General features: G+C 30.3%; 1 protein-coding gene and 1 long non-coding RNA gene across 2 annotated transcripts; one reads left to right on the forward strand and one right to left on the reverse strand.

Moving 5' to 3' along the window:
- Positions 1–3,771: 3,771 nt before the first annotated feature.
- On the forward strand, positions 3,772–4,559 carry LOC121231853 (uncharacterized). Its single transcript, XR_005929932.1, has 2 exons — positions 3,772–4,017; positions 4,401–4,559. It is a non-coding gene; the product is annotated as an uncharacterized lncRNA (long non-coding RNA).
- A 14,059-nt stretch (positions 4,560–18,618) lies between these two features.
- LOC107955408 (probable indole-3-pyruvate monooxygenase YUCCA8) lies at positions 18,619–20,472 on the reverse strand. Its single transcript, XM_016891190.2, has 3 exons — positions 19,650–20,472; positions 19,185–19,556; positions 18,619–19,088 (listed from the first exon to the last, which is right to left on the reverse strand). The coding sequence occupies exons 1-3, from the start codon at positions 20,325–20,327 to the stop codon at positions 18,861–18,863; spliced, it is 1,278 nt and encodes a 425-aa protein (XP_016746679.1). The 5' UTR covers positions 20,328–20,472; the 3' UTR covers positions 18,619–18,860.
- Between the last annotated feature and the right edge of the window lie 1,227 nt (positions 20,473–21,699).

The following is a 21,699-nucleotide window of genomic DNA, read 5'->3' on the forward strand; positions in this document are numbered from 1 at the left end:
AATTATGATACTACAGAAAGTAGTAGTTCTAGTAATTCTGATAATCAAGAAGATTTAAAAGTAACTAGTTATAAATCTGATGAAGAAAATACTTCAACAGATGAAGATGAAAATATAGAAGTCCCCGAACCAATGGATACTGATCAAACAGATCCCTATGGTAAAAGAAAATTGGAATCAGATATTCAAAAAGATGATTATCTGAGAGCTTTAAATAAAGACTTTGAGACAGTTGAAAATACAACTAGAATTTTTGGTAATCAAATCGAAAATATAGCTACTAATGAAGTTAAAACCGAATATACAAGAGAATCTTCTAATCAACAACCAAGTCAAACTATACCTATACCACATAGGATAGATGATTTAAATAAGAGAAATGTGGCTCAAGGTGGAATATATTTAGACTTGACTAATATTTCAATATCAGACTATGAAAAAACCATAGATGATTGGGCACAGTCAATGACAATCGTTGTAAATAACAACGGTGCTTGGTCAAAAGAAAATTTTTTAAATTATTTTGTAGGAACTTTTCAAGGAGATGTTTTACAATTCTTAAGTCAATAGGAAGAATCAGAAGTAGGAAAAGTCCAAAAAGGACAACTAGTTAATCAAATAGGTACTCCTAAAGATCTTTTAAAAGGTTTAACAAATATTCTAAAAACAAAATTTTGTGATTATTTTGATAAAAAAGATCAAAATAGTATAACCAGTTATACTTTGTCAAAAATTAAATTATGTGATATAAAATATTTAGAAGAATTTTCTAAAAAATTTCTTCATGAATATCAAAAATTAAAAAATGAAAATATAGAATTTTGGAAAAACCAATACTTTCATAAATTAACCCCACCATGGGATGAGATATGTATAAAAAAATATGTATCTTATTTAGATAAACATAGCAAAGAATCAGGAATAGCAAAATATATTTCAATATTTAGTCTGAGAAAGGATAAGGATAACTATTAATTTCTTTGTAAATATATACATATGTATATATTTATATTTATATATTTCATTTGGTGAATTCCAAGTCTCTCACGTGTTCTTGATTTCTTCAATTATTTCTGAAGGAAAATCGTCTATTTCTATATCTGCTATTTTCTTTAGCAGTTGTATGGATTCTTCATCTCTTGATTTCTGGACTACTCCAGTGTCATCAGCTACTATTCTTATTCCATCGGTGGATAATTTGTATGTTTGTTGATGAAGTACATGTTGAGCTGTTGACATTAAATCAATTTTAGCTTGGATTTGAAAGTATTTTGGATTATTGTAACACTTGTCAATGGTTTTTGTCAAGTGTTTTTTATCTTCTTTGACTGCTGATAAATAAGGACTATCAATCTTTCTTTGAATAATCCAAATTTGATATGGTTGATAAATTTACTCTTTTTCAGCAATGCCAATAAGACTACTTATTTGGATATAAAAATAATAATAAAAATCATCTTGATATACTAAAAGTGATAATATAGCTTTTATAATAGCAGGAAAATCTTTTAATAAGTGAAAAGAAAAGTTTTGTACTACAATTTCTCTAACAAAACCCCATTCAATATTGTTTATATCAAATGGTTCGTGATTTAATCTGAATTTTATAGTAGGAATTTCTTCCCCTATTTCATTTAGAAAAACATATGATTGTAAAAAGTATTCAGAAAAAACTTTTTGAAATTGAGTCTGCTGGTTGCAGATAATTTTATTGATTTTTTCAAAAATTTCTGCTAGTAGTATTTTTCTAGCTTTATTATATAAACATATTCTAAACATTTTATTCATAATGGGACTATTTGTTCCTTTATGAATAAAATATTGAAATATATCAATAAGATTATTTATCTCAAGGATATTATGTTCCTTATCCAATGGTAAGACAACCAACTGGATCTCCTTCATCATATGCATCAAGAATGGTAAAAGAATACCATCCAAAAACAATAAGCCAATCTCCTTGGTCTCAGGATCCAAATTCAGCATATCAAGCTAGTTATTCTGAAGTTATAAAAGGAGCAGAAAATTTGTTGAAACAACAACAAATTCCAGAGATAAAAGATTTTTATAATCCAGGCCTATCAAGTGAAATTTATAAATACATTAATGAAATATGGAAAACCCATATTCTAGAACAAATAGCAAATTTTAGACGAGCTCTTACAAAATTCTCACAATTCTTAGTTGAAAAAACAACTAAAGAAAATGAAGCACATGATTTATTATTAAAAGCTGTTTTATACAGAGATTGGGAAGAACTCGAAATAGAATATACAAATATCAATGAGATAAATAATCTTATTGATATATTTCAATATTTTATTCATAAAGGAACAAATGGTCCCATTATGAATAAAATGTTTAGAATATGTTTATATAATAAAGCTAGAAAAATACTACCAGCAAAAATTTTTGAAAAAATCAATAAAATTATCTGCAACCAGCAGACTCAATTTTAAAATTTTTTCTGAATACTTTTTACAATCATATGTTTTTCTAAATGAAATAGGGGAAGAAATTCCTACTATAAAATTCAGATTAGATCACGAACCATTTGGTATAAACAGTATTGAATGGGGTTTTGTTAGAGAAATTGTAGTACAAAACTTTTCTTTTCACTTATTAAAAGATTTTCCTGCTATTATAATATTAGTAAAGATTAGAATAATCTTTATAATTTTATTGAAATTATATAAATTAATATTAAAATTAAAAATATTTTATGAAAATATTTCAATATTTTATTCATAAAGGAACAAATAGTTCCATTATGAATAAAATGTTTAGAATATGTTTATATAATAAAGCTAGAAAAATACTGCCAGCAGAAATTTTTAAAAAAATCAATAAAATTATCTGCAACCAGCAGACTCAATTTCAAAAAGTTTTTTCTGAATACTTTTTACAATCATATGTTTTTCTAAATGAAATAGGGGAAGAAATTCTTACTATAAAATTCACATTAGATCACGAACCATTTGATATAAACGTTATTGAATGGGGTTTTGTTAGAGAAATTGTAGTACAAAACTTTTCTTTTCACTTATTAAAAGATTTTCCTACTATTATAAAAGCTATATTATCACTTTTAGTATATCAAGATGATTTTTATTACTATTTTTATATCCAAATAAGTAGTCTTATTGGCATTGCTGAAAAAGAGCAATTTTATCAACCATATCAAATTTGGATTATTCAAAGAAAGATTGATAGTCCTTATTTATCAGCAGTCAAAGAAGATAAAAAAAACTTGACAAAAACCATTGACAAGTGTTACAATAATCCAAAATACTTTCAAATCCAAGCTGGAATTGATTTAATGTCAACAGCTCAACATGTACTTCATCAACAAACATACAAATTATCCACCGATGGAAAAAGAATAGTAGCTGATGACACTGGAGTAGTCCAGAAATCAAGAGATGAAGAATCCATACAACTGCTAAAGAAAATAGCAGATATGGAAATAGACGATTTTCCTTCAGAAATAATTGAAGAAATCAAGAACACGTGGGAGACTTAGAATTCACCAAGACTATCACCAGAATCTTTACACCTGGATGAAATAGAAACGTGGAACCTGGACAACATCCAAGAAGGATAAAGACAAAACAAAGACCACGTGGAAAGTCAAGAAGACTTTCAAGCAGATTTTCAAGATCGGCGGTAAATAAAAATTCAAGGCATCCATGTACGGACAAAGATATGACAAGACATCTGACAACATACGTGGAGGCAACAATAAATTCATCCTTATCAGAAACACTGTTCGGGATTGAAGAAAAAATCAAATAGAGTTTAGAAATTTGTTATAAATAGCAATGTAAGGAGCCTAAAGAAGGTATCGAAAAATAGCTTAGAAATCTTTCCTTTTACTATTTATACAATCTTCCTTGTAAAAATCTTTCCTTTACTTTTAATAAAATATCGATCTTCCGCACTTTATATAGTTTGTAATTGGTATCAGAGGCCACCGGAGTTACGATTCTTGGAGGAATTCATACCATAATATCCATTGTAAGTTCTTATCTTTAATTTACAATCCAGTTAATTCTGTGGTTATTTATCTTAAAACCCATATATCTGTTATTTTGTCTAACTTTTGCCTTTTTAAAGTCTAAGTGAGAGACGTTAGGCCTTTGTGTGTTAAGACAAAATAATATAACAGACGGTTTTAGGTACCAAAGATAAATAACATGGAAGAAACAGATTGTTTATATAAAGATAAAACCTGCAATCATATTATGCATATAGATTTTAAATAATCCCATATGTATATATTTATATAAAATCTAAAAAATGGGAATTAATAATTAAATCCTATATTAACGTCTGTTATATTATTTTATCAATTCCAATAGCTCTAATTGGGTTTTTCATTAATTTCCATTTTTCTACAGGAATGACATTTTCTCTACAACTACTTGTGGTAGCTCCAGTATCTAATAAAGCATGCAAAGAATATGTTTTATATTCTCTAAATTGAAGTGTAATTTCTATATATGTATAATATTTCCTATGTTGGAAATTTGAAAATGTAATAATATCATTTTTTTCCATTTTCATTTGTTGAATAATTGTAGTAGATTGTATTTCTTCCATTTGTATTTCTTCCATTCTAGTATTTCTAGAATTTCTACTAGGTTCAGTGGAAAAAATAGGTATTTGAACTGTTTTCATACCTATTGGTGTTGTTGAATTTGTGCTAATATTATCTTCCTCTTCCTCTATTTGAGAATTAGAGGGTAAGACTAAATTATCATTTGTATTTGTTATAGCATTATTTTTAAAATATAGTCTATCTCTAGATGACATATATTCTATAGAACTTACAGGTTTTGAAGTACTTGCACCACTTATTCTATCAATCATCCAATCTTTTGGTATTGACAGATCTTTTAGATGTAGTAATTTTGGTTGTATCTCTGTGGTAAATTTATTGGGTTCAAATAACTCAATTATTTTATTATTAATTTCTTTAATTTCTACTTTTGCCGTGTTGGTATATTCATTAATAGAAGTCCAACTTATTGCTAGATCTTCTGCTAAATCACTAATTTCAGAATTTTTTGTTTGAATTCTTAAACATAAACATTCTTCTATTAGAGGATCTGTAATAGATATAAAATAGTTTGGTTTAACTTTAAATCCTATTACACCAGTGTGTAAATTAGACTGAATACCACCAATAAGTGCTTTTATCGGGTTTTTAAATCTTTTATCTAATAAAACCGCTATTATGGGTATATCATGTCCTTTCCTGAATAAAGCTCTAATTGTTATCATAATTATACCTAAATATATATATATCTAACTTGAGGGTATTTCTTTTTAATTCTCTTAATTTTTTCTTTAATAAATAATGGGATTTCTGTTAATCCACCTCTAGTATCTTTAGCGACTGTGTTACCACTAATTTTTTCTATATGTCTTTGACTCCATATTTTAAACTTAGATATTTTATATATTTCTTCTTTAGAAATATGATTTTTATTTATTTTTTCTATTATGAATAAAATGTTTAGAATTTTTATTTATTTTTTTATATTTAGGGTTTTGATTTTATAGTTTAGAATTTTTGGATTTAAGATTTAGGATTATTGTTGGGACATAATGTTTAGGGCTTAGTGTTTAGTTATTGGATGGGGGAAGGTAAGTGGTTTTTGGAATAGGGCTTGTTATTGTAGGGTTTAAGATTAGTGTTAAGAATGCTAATGGTTTAATGTTCGGTGGTTGGATAGAGAATTTAAGATTTTGGATTTTTGGTTTTTTACGTTAAAGCAAATTTAAGGGTTTATAATTATGTTTAAAGTTAGGTTTTCTGATTTTAGGGTTTAAGAGTTTCGTGTTTTTGTATTTATATGATTTAGAATTGGTTTTAGTTGTAGTTAGGATTTAAGATTTTTTTAATTTCTGAGTTTAAGATTTGAAGTTAGATTTTTTAATATAGTGGTTTTTAAAAAAAAGCATCTCAATGGCAACATAAAAATGCGGCACAAGTTTTTCACTAGTATCATGGATGACATCATCTAGTACTTGTCTTATTGTTATAAATTGAGATTTAGAATATGTATGATAAATCGTTGAGCATTTTCATTTGATTAAATAATAAAAATATTAATATTAAAAAAAATTAAAACGTGTATGAGAACCGTAATAAATTTTCATTTCATTTTAAAATTTCAGCAAAAAAAAACATTAAATAGAATGAATAGGTAGATAGTTACTTATCGCTTATGGGATATTTAGTGCTTTATCATTCTGTGATTCTAATAGAATGTAGTTCCTTGTAATGCAATTGATGAGAATGTTACTATTGTAAAGTTACTTTATGATGTTTGGTTCAAATTGAAAATTATCGATCAAAATCTCGAAAAAAAATTAAAACAATACATTTGTTATACTCAGCACTTTCTTAAAAGTTGTATTCAAGTATTTTAATATTTTTCAATAATTTTTATCATCAACAAGTATTTAAATTAAATGTTTAATAATAACATTCTTCAATAATCTTTATTATTATAAAATATTTGAATCGATAACTATGATGAATGTATTAACTATGGATATGATGTCGGAAATAGACCGATTTTATATCACCCTCAATTTGAACTAACAAAAGCAATGTTTCCTTGCATAATATGGATTCCAAACATTCATGACCTAGATGTGAATGAGGCGAATTACTATCCTTCGGTCTATTAGTGAACTATCTCTCCAAGGATTGTGAAAGATGTTCCACTAGAAATATTCTTGTTATTGTTTCGACTCATAATCCCCTAAAAGCGGATTCCACTTTAATAGTCCGGAATAAATTAAATACATGTATTAAGATGCGAATGTTTCTTATTCCACAACAACAAAAGCATTTTTTCACTCTTTCATATAGTAAGGGGTTTCACTTGGGAATGAAAATATTCCATATTAATGGATTTAGATCCATAACTGTGGATTCAATGCACGAGATATTGTAGTACTTACCAATGAGGCCCTATCGATTAGTATTACATGGAAGATATCTATTACAGACACTAAAATAACAATTAGATTTGCTCTTCATAGGCAAATTTGGGATTTGTGATCCTAAGTAAGATTGGTTTAGGATCATGGGTTTTTTTATTTATTTATAAAAATAACCTTAAAAAATTAATTAATTACTTAAATAACCTTTTTTTAATAAAATATGAAAATAACCTAAAAGCTACAGTAAAAGTTGGTGGAGTCAAAGTGTTTGGCGCCACTAATATCCATGTCAGCAATTTACATTAAAAAATTAATTTTTTAGTGGAGTCTTGTAGAATGGTGCTACTTGTATAAATACTAAAGAAATATTGTGATTTTTTGAAAGTATAAAGGGGTTTAAACAATTTTATATTTTTTTGGTAGAGCCAAATAAATTGGCGTCACCATATTTAAAAAAAATACTTGCCTGTCACCTATTTCTTGTTAAAATAGGTAAAGGCAATTTTTTTTTATTTTTTTCCTTCACGTTACCTTTTACGATTTGTCTTTTTTCGTTCTTCTTTCTTTTTAAGTTTTTATTTATTTATTTTTTTAAATTTTTTTATTTGTCCTTATTTATTTTATTTATTTGTTTATTATTGGTTTTAAAAAATTTGAAATGTTTTATAATATTATTTTTTTAAAATTTCAAATATATTTTTAAAATTATTTTTTTAAAATTTTAAATATATTTTTAATAATATAAAACATTTAAATATTTTAAGGATATGACATTTCAAATTTATTATTTGTTTTATAATATTTTAAATGTATATTTTAATTTTTTTAATTTAACATATAATTTTTTAAATTATAATTTTTAAATTATTTTTAAAGATATTCAAACCTTTTTTAAAATTCTATTTAAAATTTTAAAAAATAATATTTTATTTAAAAAATCAAAAATTGAATTAATTAGAAAAAAAATTTATTTGTTAAAAAAGGATTTATTTGTTAAAAAATATAACTTTATTTAAAAATATATATTATAACTGGTCACATCGTGTCAATGACATCAGCAATGTGAACAGTCATTAACTTAATTATTAATTTTTTTTTAAAAAAAAAAAGATGAATGTCTTATATAAGTTGGGGTTTGGTCCCCTTCAAATTACAACTTTATTTAAAAAAAAAGTAAGTTATTTATAATATTTATTTTTTATTTTTATATTTTATAGTTATTGTAATACAATAATTAATTATATTGCTTTTATATTTTTTTAATATTATGCAGATATCAAAATGTCTTATGGATCAAATACGGATTACATTTAATTGAGGATCAAAGAAACAGTAAAATTAATTATAAATTAAATAAAAAATCGTTTTAGTTTCTCATTTTTTCTTGCTAAGCGCTACTTTACTCAACGTGTTTTGATTACATGAAACTGATCTCTATTTGATTGTTATTATTCTTTTTTAACTCTTTTCTTGCATGAAATTGATCTCTGCGTGTTAGTTATAATTTTTTTTAATAGGATGACACTTCTGCTTAATTTTATTGTTTACTCTGCTTGGTTCCATTTGTGAGGTACAAAAAAGTTATATTTTTCTTTAACGAGTAAAATTTTTTTAATAAAAGTTTTCGTATGTAAGATAAATTTTCGAGTTTGAATATGCCTAGTTTATATTATATGTAAAACTCTATGTATTATTATAGATATCAACTCAATAAAAAATAAGTTTTTTTTAATTTTTATATTTACCCATACCACTTATAGTTTTTTAGGACATTATTTTTTATTTATTTATGTACTTTTTGTAGTTATATAGTTGCCTTTAGTTTTAATGCTTAACTATAATTAGGACATAATAATCACATTTGATTTCTGCGTGTTATTATTAATATTTTATGACAAATCTTCATTCTATTATTAATATTTTATTACTAATATAATTTAAGTTAAATAAAAAATACTTAGAATGGTATAGTATGAGTGTGATGTTTTTTGTTTTCTCAACCTTTTAATTTTACTATTCAATATATAATTTTATGTTTAAATTATATAGATACTTGATTTATCATATTTTTATAAAAAAATTATCATACAGGATAGGTATCGGGTTTTGAGGTCGCGATTTTATTTTCCCAAGTACGATCAGGACGAGCGGATCATGCTATACTTATAGTTGGTGGGATTTGGGGATGTCGCATTGATCCGGAAGTTTTACCTGAGGGCAAACTTAATATCCACCTTGGTTGAGCGGTGGTGTATGAAGACCCACACCTTCATTATGCCGTGCGAGGAGTGCACTATCACATTGGAAGACGTCACTATGCAACTTGGGTTACGAGTTGGCGGTGCTATGGTCACGGGTCGAAGCAAAGTGTTGGAACCTTTAGTACTATGCCACAGATTGCTTGGATTGTCCCCTAGTGATGGGGAACAAAATTTCACATGATTGACATTGGCATGTTTGAGATTAAATTTTAAGGAGTTATCGAACACTGCCTTTGAGCAAGAGGTGATGTGTGCTGCTCGATCCTATATTATGTAGCTGATTAGGGAGTACTAATGTCGAACAACACGTCTAATAAATTCCACTTAAAGTACTTACCTCTATTGGAGGATTTCTCTCGTGCCGCTAGTTACAGCTAGGGATAGGCAGTGTTGGTCGTATTGTACTATGAGCTTTGCTGAGCGACAAAACATGGGGTTAGTAACATGGTTGGTTGTCTAGGTTTGCTGCAGTCTTGGGCTCTATACAGGATGTCGTTTTTAGCATCACCAACCATATTCGTGGACACTTATAAATAGGTAAAAACAAAAGTATACTTAACATTTAATGACTTATAAGTGTGGATAATATTTTCGAAAGTTTAACTGCTAACGTGTTTGTGTCGATTTTAGATGGGCGACGTTTCCAGAAATTGTTACGAGCCAAACATTAATCATTTCAGCCAAATGATAGAGGCGTACACCAGAGAGAAAGTAATATATATTAATATGGTTTAAGTAACGTCAATTTAACTTATCCACTTGCAGTATGTGATGTGACTTAATTCATTATGTTATATTGTGTAGTTCTTGTGGATGCCAGATTTTGCCTCGAACATTGCAACCATTATTCCTCAATGGGTTCATGTTGAAGCCCATATGTGGTGCATTAACAAGCCGGTGCTCAACTTCTCAACCGTTGAGTGGTACAACGGTGATCGAGTTATGCTATAATTTGGGTGTAGACAATTTGTGTCGGTCGAGCCACAACAATTTGCTAATGTCCGTGGTAAGACCATGAGAGGGAAACATACAATAGATTGGAGCATGGAACATTAATGTTATGTAGCACTATGGAATGCTCGGTACGACAGGCGACCTGGGATGTGCTCCTGCATATTTGACTTCAGTCCCTCGACTGAATACATGTAGTGGTACATGACTCAATGGCATGCTTATTTATATAGTGGATAACTTATGATAGTACCAGGTCATAGCTACAAACATGGAAATCAACCTATGGGGTAGCTAGAGGATCAACATATGGTGGAGCTCGACTCAGAGGACCAACCTTTGAACATATCAGACCAATGGGTTGACGCTTTTTGTGATGAGTCGCAGAACAGTTCATATCACCAGGACATGGGCAGTTCGAGTTCATATCACCTGGACATGGGCGGCTTGAGTTCATATCACCTGGACATGGGCAGTTCGAGTTCATATCACCCAGACATAAGCGGTTTGAGTTCATTCCACCTAGAGCAACCACTGATATCATTTGAGATGTTTGGTAATAACATGTACTTCACCCCGCCTCAAGCCACATTCGATCCAGTTGCTGATCCTCCTGATGTGTACAGTACACCCTTAACGTCCACCCCAAGAACGAAGGCCCGTAAACTACTATACCTCGAACGACGTTACCACTCTCTGTTCTTTCCAATTTTGAGTTATGTAAATTTCAAGTGTTATGTAATATTTGTTGTATTGGTTTAGGGTTCCACAACTTATATATTAGTCTTTTTTTTGTATAATTTATAATATATTTTAAAGTATTAAAAGTTGCAACTGTTAATTTTAAATAAAAGCTTAACATTAAATAATACAAACTTTATTTCTAAAAAATCATAAAATGCAAACATCAGGTACAACATTTAATTCTTTCAGACTGTGAAGATTGACCAGTGTAGACGTTTCCATGGGGACAATTGCTCCGATTGTGGCCAACTGTTCTACATATGGTGCAACACTTTGGATCGACATGTTCTCTTATATCCATGTCATTCTAAATTCTCATTGTTGTCGGTCAACCTTTGACTCTCCTACGTAGTAACCGATCTGGTAACATCTCAAACGCATGCGTTGCACTTCCCATGTCGATACATCCCTTAATACGAGAAACTCATTTCCCCAAATACGCAACGTACGTTCAAGTGTGTACACATCGTCGATATATTTTTCGACATTCAAATTGTAGGTAGCACATGTTGCAACCATATGCGCACACGGGTACTGTAGTATTTGAAACATCCTGCACTCACACCGTCTGTTTTAGAGATCAACTCCGTAGGACCGTGGCGGGATTCCCAACTGATGACCAATGTACTCTATCACTCGAAAAGTTTCCAAGTTTCGAGAATATAGTTCTGCATTCATTGACCTAGCCCTTTGAGTGTTCTCTTTCATGGCATCCATGGTTTTTTTGACGTGTACGTATCCTGCCTCTAACTGTTTTGCTTGTTTCAACCCCATTTTTGGCATTAAGGTTGCTAGCCTGTAAAATGTGGCTGAAAAAAATACTGAAATTGGCAAGTGATGCGTACGCCTTAAGACGAAGTTAACGATCTCAACGAGGTTAGTTATCATATGACCATATCGATACCCCTCATCAAAACATTGAGCCTATTGCCACAGCTCCATGCTACCCAACCACTGTGTGAGAAGAGGTTTGGACCCTGTAATATCAGTCTCTAACCTTACCAACTTATGTCTGAATCGATGTGCTTCTAGCTCGTATCCTAATAATGTATTCCGATAAAATGAGTTACCATCCCAATTAGGAAATAGACTCGAAATATTTACAAATACGAATTTAAATACGATATTTTTACCCATGTTCACAATTTGTTTGCGCCAGTCTTTGTTCTTGTACTCATTGTGGAAGTTGATAGCAATATGACGAATACAATAGACAGACCTCCACGGAACCTTGGATTGCCAAATCACAGCAACAAGACCCTTCGATTTGTCGAAGATAATGCAAAAGTTGTCTTGCCTGACAACATACCTCTGCAAGTTTCGAATGAAATATGCCCACGATTCAAAGATTTGTCGAAGATAATGCAAAAGTTGTCTTGCCTGACAACATGCCTCTGCAAGTTTCGAATGAAATATGCCCACGATTCAAAGTTCTCCGACTCCACGATAGCAAAAGAGATCGGTAGTACATTTCTATTACCGTCTTGTGTAATCGCAATCAGAAGTATCTGCGTGTATTTTTCATAAAGTCATGTTCCATCAACTTGCACTAGCGATTTGCAATGGGAGAAGGTCCTAACACATGGATTGAAAGTCCAGAACAGTTAACGGAAAACTCTTCTTCCCAGTTCCAATTGTCTATTTGGGCCTCTATAAGGCAACGTTTGCAAGTCCACAACAATTCCTGGGATGTACTTCACCATCGCCAAAATCCAACCCTAAAGTTCATTGTATGACTTATCTTAGTCACCATACAATTGTTGTATGGCCATTTGTTTCACCCACCACGCTTTCTTGTATGACACTTTGTACTGAAATCGAGCTTGCATGTCCTCAATCAATGTTGACACAGGAATGATTGGGTTATCTTTCACTAGTGGCATGATGCAATTGCAAATATTTTTGGCATTTAGTTTTCGATGATCTTGAGACATACATGCGATAGTGCATGTACGACGCCTTTCTAATTTTTGTATTTGCCACTGTTGAGTCTTCTATATAAATGCAACTCAAACTCGCCAACCACACCCATCGCCGACTCTCCAACATTCCCAACATATAATGTCAGTGTAGATTTGGCAACCTTGTAATCAATCGACAACTTCATGCTGTATTGTTTGATGGCAAACATACAGTCTGACTTGTTCTCGAACTGTTGTCCAACGAACAACTCCTTGAACTACGAATTTAACGCCAATCTATGAGTAGGTACTATATCGACGTACTCAGGGAATTCGGATGCATGCGCTGCATCTGGATCTACGTTCAACATGTTGCCCCCAGGTTCATTTCGTAAAATAATGCCACAACTCGGGTTACTGAATAAAGGGCCATGAACATCTTCAAACTTCTCCGAGCTGAATAAAGGGCCATGAACATCTTCAAACTTCTCCGAGCTTTCATCAGCGATATCGTCTGGAACCTCATCAACATCGGGGTCACTAAAGTCTTCAACGTCCTGATTAGAATCTTCACCATTATTGGTCATTTCTCTGACATTTGACTCTATGCTTATTATCACTACTGGATGTATTTGTATATGGGGATCGGGGGTAGGGTTGTTATATGAACTCCCACCATAATTAGGATTTTTGGGTATCTGCGATGTCCCTTCGCATTCTAATTGGTCTGTCCATCCGACATTAAAATCAAAGTCAAATTCGCGATGTTGACTTATTGGACTAACATTCTCAATAAGCTCTAAGTCTGCTAACTCAACAAATAACTCAACTGGTTGGGGGTTCTCACTTCTAGTCGACCACCATATTGCCATCATAGTACCCAAGTCATCATCATCTAATAGCTGCATCTCACAAAATTTGAACAGATTTGTAGAGATTGGAAACTTGTAAAATAATCTGAAAATCGACCTTCCACAACGGATAGTTATTTTGGCACTGATCTTCCTTTTCATTTCTGCCAGCTTCACATTTTTTTTGAATCGCAAATCTACACTTTGCCGACCTTGAAATACACAACCAACATCACCTTCTACAATTTCACCATAAAAATATATATACCAAAAACACCTCATTATTCATCTTCAACAAAATTTTTGAACTCTCCTACTGAACACAAAAATTTCACCATTCTATATATGCTAGAGAACCAAGAGGTGGAAATATTAAATATTAAAATTTTATATTAAAAAATATAAAAAAATTACACTTGTAATAAAGTGATGGAGCCATTCTAAATGGCTCCACCAAATAAAATATTAATTTTTAAAATTTTAAATTTAATTTTTAAAAACGTTTGAATATCTTTAAAATTAATTTAAAATTTTATAATTTATAAAAAATATATTTAAAATTAAAAAATATTTAAAATATACATTTAAAATATTATAAAACAAATAATAAATTTTAAAGGTAATATCTTTAAAACTAATATATTTAAAAAAATAAAAAAAATAAGAAAACTATAAAACAAATTAAAAAATTTTAAATTTTAAAATTTAAAATATTATAAAACTAATAATAAATTTGAAAGTTCATATCTTTAAAATATTTAAATATTTTATATTATTAAAAATATATTTAAAATGTAAAAACTAATATTTAAATTTTTAAATATATATTTTAAAATTTTAAAAATAAATATTATAAAACATTTCAAATATACATTTCAAATTTTTTTTAAAATCAATAATAAACAAATAAATAAAACAAATAAGGACAAATAAAAAAAACTTAAAAAAAGTAAATAAATAAAACCTTAAAAAGGAAGAAAAATGAAAAAATTTGCCTTTTCCTGTTTTAATAGGGAAATAAGTGACAACAGCTATTTTCTTGAAATCTGGTGGTGCCAATTTATTTGGCTCCACTAGAAAAAGTTAAAATTGCTTAAGCCCCCTTTATACTTTTAAAAATCACAGTATTTTTTTAATATTTATACAAGTGGTGTCATTCTATATGGCTCTACCAAAATATTAATTTTTTAATATAGATTGCTGACGTGGCATGTTGGCGGCGCTAAATACTTTGACTTCACTAATTTTAGGTTATTTTCGTATTTTATAAAAAAAGTTATTTAAATAATTAATTATTTTTTAAGGTTATTTTTATAAAAAAAAAAAAAACTAGGATCATGGGATCCTTTTCTATCAAATAAGAAGAGTTGTTGTACAAAATGTACTTCTAAGTAATTGCCTCTTAGATCCTATATCAATGTTTTTTGTTTTTGTTTTCTTTTTGTGCATTTTGACTAAATTTAATAAATGAATACATTTGAAAAACAACTTGCGTATTAATTGAAGTGTATTGAAGTGTATTCATATATTATGTATGTAGCTTAAAATTATCTTAATACAAAAATTTTATTTAATGAAAACATACATTTTAACAAATATATTTATAATAAAAGAAATATATATATTTACTTACTTTGACACAATAAATTCAACCCGTAGAGATAAATGAACAAAAATAAATAAACATCAGGCATATTTTTTTTATAATGAATAAATTAATACCCTAAATACAAATAAAAGAAAGGCTAGCTAACTCTTTTTTTACTTTTCATTAACACTGAAACGTTACCCTCTCGCTAATTATTAATGGAAAGGGAAAGTAACTCCTAAGAAAATGTTACATTTTTTAAGAAGTAAACTGATTTTTGTATACCAAATATTAGAATCACAGTCATTAGGCCTCTAGTACTATGAGACAAACATCATCTATCATCCAGTGAAATTTAGAGATTCAGCCATGTATAACAATTGTTCTAAGCAATCCTCTTAGATATTAACCTATAAGAAGTGTGATGATTTTTACATGTGATCATCCAATTGTTTGTATTTTGTCAACTCTCTTTTGAGGCTAGATATGTTGAATTATTCAGAAAATAGGTCAAGCTGTAAAGGGATTGAATCATTGTTTGTAGATTCTACAAAACCCTAAGCAATGGCCATTGCTTGGTTCCGGTCCACCCCGCCGGAGTCGACACAAACCATGTGAAGAAAACAAGTTTCTGACTGAAGGATCATGGTTTTGTACAAGATGAAAAATAATGGGTCCCTTTGTAAAAAAGATTTTAGCAGGGAAAGAAAAGGTAGCCATCCCATGTGCTTGTTCTCAGTATTGTTTAGCAGTGATGACCAGGGACTCAGAAACATGCATTGCTATGGTTATCAGTGTCATGTCCAAGTTATAGGGAGTATGGAAACATGTAGATAAACTGTGTAAAAGACATGTTGTAAGAGCACAAAGAAACTGATCAGTTGTTGCTGTGAAGGGCATTTGTAATGAAGGGAACAGATGGGTCATTGAATTCAAAGCTCCCTGTGGCCTGTTGTAAGACCAATGCAGGCTGTTTCTATGTTCTATTTGGGGAACATGAAGAGAAAGGCCCCATGGCTTATACTTGGTTTTGAATATTTATACACACACATTGTGGGTTTTATTGCTCTCTCGAGTTGCTCCTTTCAGTAGCTTGAATTCTTAATTAAAAAAGAAATGCAAAAGGAAGAACGCTAAGACTTGAATTATATAGGTAAAGTACTCTAGAGTTTGCTTTCTTTACTTAAATAATGGGTAAATTATTTTTTTAAAAGTTAAATTAAGAGTAGATTAATTTTTTCTGTTAAAAATTTAATTCATTTTTACTGTTAAAAACTGAAATACTAAGGGAATAACTAAATAATTACACATAGCATGTACCTTATATTGCTGACAGAAAGTAACCGGTTCTTATTAGTAGAAATAATTAGAATTTTTAAAAGAAGATTTTGTTTGCTATTTAATCTAATGTACAAAGATTAATTTACCTATTTTTAAGTAGATGGGGTATGCCAATAGCTCTATTGGTATGGGCACTGTTGTCAGAATAGGAGGGTGTGAGTTTGACTACACTGAAACACATTATCCTTTTATTTTTGGGTTGGGGAGAGACTATAAGTTGTCTTAAAAAGATTAGATATGATCTGAGATTATTCAAAAAAGAATAAAAGTAGATGGGTTCTTACAAGCTTAATTGCTCTGATTATTAGTGGTGTTGACAGATTTTATTTTCCATATTTTTATATTCGTCGAGGTTCATGTTCGTCTTTTTTAATTATGATATCTTCAAATTAGGCTTATATTCTCTCTTTAAGAGTACAATATTTAGCGTGTTGGAGCAAATTGAAGTTTGGACTTTAGTTTCCAAACGACTTTGAGTGAAAGCAGCAATGCTTATGTGTTGGACTTCCCAAATAAGGGATTGCTCTATGGTTAGCCATACACTACACAGAAAGAAAAGGGAATGGGCTGTTTTGTTTTAGAATGGAATTAGTACAATTTTTTCTCTTTTGCTCAGACATAAAACATAAATGGAATTAATACATGCCTAAAAGAAGGTTTTCTTTGACTACTTATACATATTTCGCCACCATGTTAGCAGTATGTCTGTGTCAGATACCGATAATAGCAGAACTTGAAATTTTTTTGGTCGAAATTAAATTTGTATATTTTTACGATAGTAAAAATATAATTTTATCATTTTAATGGTTTATATCTTTATAATTTTTAAAGGGTTAAATAATAATTTTTTATTATTTTTTGGGGTCAAAGTACAATTTTACCATTACTAATTTAAAATTTTACAAAGAGCAAACCACTAAAATAGTCACTTTTGTTTACCTCAGGTTACATTTTAGTCACTTATGTTTGAAATATTACATTTTCATCACTTACGTTAACATGTAACATTTTAGTCACTGAGCTGTTAATTGATGTTAATGGTGTAACGATAAACTGACGTAACACATTAAATCATCAATTCAAACAAAAATTTTAGGTTAAATTATACAATTAATCCCCATATTTTTTTGTTTGGAGCTGAAATTTAACCTAAAATTTTCGTTTGAAATGATGATTTAACGTGCCACGTTAGGTTACCATTACACTGTTAACGATAATTAACATTTAATGACTAAAATGTTACAACACGATAATATAAATGACTAAAATGTAACTTAAGAAAAACAAAAATAACTATTTTAATAGTTTACCCACCGATACCAAGGGCTTCCTTCGAAGACATATGTAAAAGTATTAGTTATTGAGAAAATAAAAAAGAGTGAAACCCTAAAATTGTACTAAATTTAGGAGAATATATAAAATACTTTTATCGGTTTGTAATTGTGGGTAAAGGGTTCAAATTCCAAGAAATTGTGGTAATATTGTAATTGGAAAATTAGAACAGCTCATAGGACACATAAACTGAGGTATTATTTCTCACTTCTAAGTAATGGAATATGCTTTACAGAAAAAATCTAACTGTAAATTTGGCAAATGAGAGCATTGAGGCCCTCAATCCATGTGCAAAGGCATCTGTGACTCAGTGTTTGAAGCCTTAGATTATTGAGTTTAAAAGTTGGTCAATCAAATAAAGATAATAATTATAATCATATTTTTAAAAGTTTGGCCATCCTTACATAAAAAGAAAAATAAACAACATGGTGGTGGGAACTGACTTGAGTTCCATGGTCACTCATCATCATGTAACCTACCCTATCTAATCATCTAAGATCAACGTTTTAAGTACATTCACGGCAAGAGGATTAATTGTTGCTATCGAGAGAAATATTTTAAAATTTGTTTGATTTCTATTTAAGTCATGAATTTGTGAATTGCAGCTTTTTTGTTTTGGTATAGATCAGTACCATGCATGAATAAGAATATTGAAACCAATCAAAGATAAAAAGACAGCAACGATGGAATAGAGAATAAGGCAAGTGTATCATTTAACTTAGTCCCTAAAACAAAACAAACAAACAAAAAAAGAAGAAGAAAAGCCTCGTCATCCCCAGTTTACAAAATGCCCAAAAAAAATCAAAACTTGGGCTTTTGGAGAGGGCTCTGTCAGCCTGTGCTACTTTTTTTTAAGGGTATTTTACAGTATTTTCAATTTTTTACAGTATTTTTTGTTTATTTTTTTGTTGCACTGAGGATTGAGACTTTAGAACTGTGAAATGAATTGTCTATGGCAAGCAATTGTTATCTTTTTGTGTTGCTTAGTTTCATCTTTCCAAAGCTTGCCAATATCTTGTGCAATCCTCATGGCATCTGAGGAAGCACCGGAGAGCCCTCTCCTTGTGAACCCAACTGCATATAATCCACCATGGCCTTTCCAACCGTGTGGGAAAGGTGCCTTGGGGTAACCATTCTCACCAAAGAACTCACCTTCCTGTTCATCATGTAACCAAAATCAATATTACTAACAATTTTTCCCAATAGGACAAAAATCATGTTGGTTTTTTTAGTAAAGTAACATTTTTCTTACCTGAAGCCAAGAAGGAACATTGCTGCGGTATCCGGTTGCCAAAACGACCGAGTCGATATCAAGTTTTTCGCCGTTAACAAGCTCAACTTGTCTATATGAGAAACGTTTGATACCAGGAACAACATTGATGTCACCTGATTTGATTTTCTTCAATGCACCAATGTCCAATACAGGGGTTTTCCCTTTAGTGTTCTTGAGTTCTAATGGACCCATTGATGGCCTTTTAAGCCCATATTTCTCAACGTTTCCAAGCACCAACCAAGCCAAAATCAACATCAACTTGTCAACAAGCCAAAGGGGTAACCATTTCATCATCAAAACAGCTAATTCAAATGTGGATTTCCCATAGACTTCTTTTGGCAAGACATGGACCTGTTAAAACAGAACAAAAATCCCATTACAAATTTATCCATGCTCATATTTCTCTTCAAAGAAAAGCTAGTAAGGCATGTTTAAATGACTTACCGAGCTACGAACCACCATTGATGGTGAAGCATTGTAGTTGCAAAGATCAAGTGAAACTTCCATGCCAGAGTTGCCACAGCCGACAACGAGCACCTTTTGGCCCTGGAATTTTTCACCCGACTTGTACTCACAAGCATGAATAACCTCACCACCAAACTCAGCCAATCCTTGGATATCAGGCACCACACGCTCGGCATTTTCACCGGTGGCCACCACAAGCCAGCGGCAAATGTACTCAAACTCGGTCTTGTTTGAACCACTTGTGACAATGGTCTTGACACTCCAGAAACCACTGGTCTCATCATATCTAGCTGACTGCACACACTCATTGAACTTTGGGTTGATATCAAAATGCTTAGCATATGATTCAAGGTATTCAATGAACTGTTTCCTTGTTGGGTACTCAGGAAAATCCTCAGGGAATGGTAGTTTAGAGAGTTGACAGAATTGCTTTGGAAGATGAAGCTTCAGCCTGTCGTAAGTGCGTTTTTGCCACAAAGAAGCTATACATTCAGCTCGTTCAAGAACAACAAAGGGCACCCCTTGTTCTCTTAGACAAGCAGCAGTGGCTAGCCCCGAAGGTCCAGCACCAATTATGACCGGACCATTGACCAAAGTCCATTTACGTTGAAACGAATCTAGTTCCTGATCAACAAGGCGAAACAGGCTCTGATCCATTGTCGAAAAACCCTGAAAATTCTTTGCTTGGTGTAGTTTTTTCTTTTAATTTCAATTAACCTGAAATAGAGTCGAAAGAGAGAAAGGAAGATGATGATGAATATTGGTTTGGTGGGAGTAGGGCTTTGGACGAGTCCTTAAATAGGGATAAAAAGGTGTGAAAGGTCCATGTGATTATATTTCAAAATAATAATAATAATAATGCAAATTGAAAGGGGTCAAATTCCAAATCATAAGCCAATGGCTAACTTTTGTTATTTTATGAACTATTCAATAGAATCTCATATATTATACTTGCTAAAAAATGGTTGAAAGATTGACCTTTTTTTTTTGGGGAAATTTTCTTTTTATTCTTTTCATTAGAATTTATATTTTGGTTTTGGTTCTGGATTAAAACTGAAGTCGAATCAAATTGGATCATAAAAAAGGCAAATTTCTCCTAGTATTATTTTTTTCATCCATAATACTTAAGAGGCATGAAATTTCTTACCATTCAATCTAATAAGATTCGATAAACTTTTTGTTTATTAGTAAAAGCATCATTGAGGCAAAAAATAAGTAAATTAATCCTTATATATTAGATTACAGAACACATTGATTATTTTTATTAAAAATTTCATCATTTCTACTTCAAAAACTGAAGTGTCTCATAGAATAATCAAATAGTTGTGCCTCATTCTAACATATAAAAAAAAATTTTTAATAATAAAAATAGATGAAATTTTTAACAGAATGACCTCCAATAAAGATCTTTGAAGGCACTTTTACCTTTATTAATAATAACAATAATTAGATACTGTTTTTTTTTTCTTTCTAGAAATTATTATGGAAAGTATTAGTATGAGGAAATACTTGGTTACCATTGGTTTCAATGATTTTTTATAGTCCAAACATGAGATGTGCTTGTAGATTTCATAGCAACCTTGAGATTCCATATTATTATTGAAAATATCAATTATTGTAATTTTTGTATATATATATATTCCACCAAACTCAATAGTAGAAACCCAAAATTTCCATTGAATTATATACATCAAACAAGAAAAAGAACAAAAAAGAAGAAATGCATGCACAATGATATCATAAATCTATAATAATTACCACAACTGTTTTCATCACCTTTTTGCAAATTTGTACAAAATATTGATAATTATTACCACAAGAGTTAAATCAAAGAGATTAGAGGGAGATTTAGGAGGCAAAGAAAATGACCCAACATCCTCATCCGATTCTATGGACCCACTAAAAGAAGATAGAATTAAAATTATATATATTTGGGGAATAAGGAAAAATCAAACGGGGGAATAGTAATACTAAATAGAAGCCAAAGTGGCAAAGAGAAGGGTGGTGAGTAGGATGGAGACGATGTTCC

Source organism: Gossypium hirsutum, chromosome A07, assembly GCF_007990345.1.
Source record: "Gossypium hirsutum isolate 1008001.06 chromosome A07, Gossypium_hirsutum_v2.1, whole genome shotgun sequence".
Lineage (NCBI taxonomy): Eukaryota > Viridiplantae > Streptophyta > Magnoliopsida > Malvales > Malvaceae > Gossypium > Gossypium hirsutum.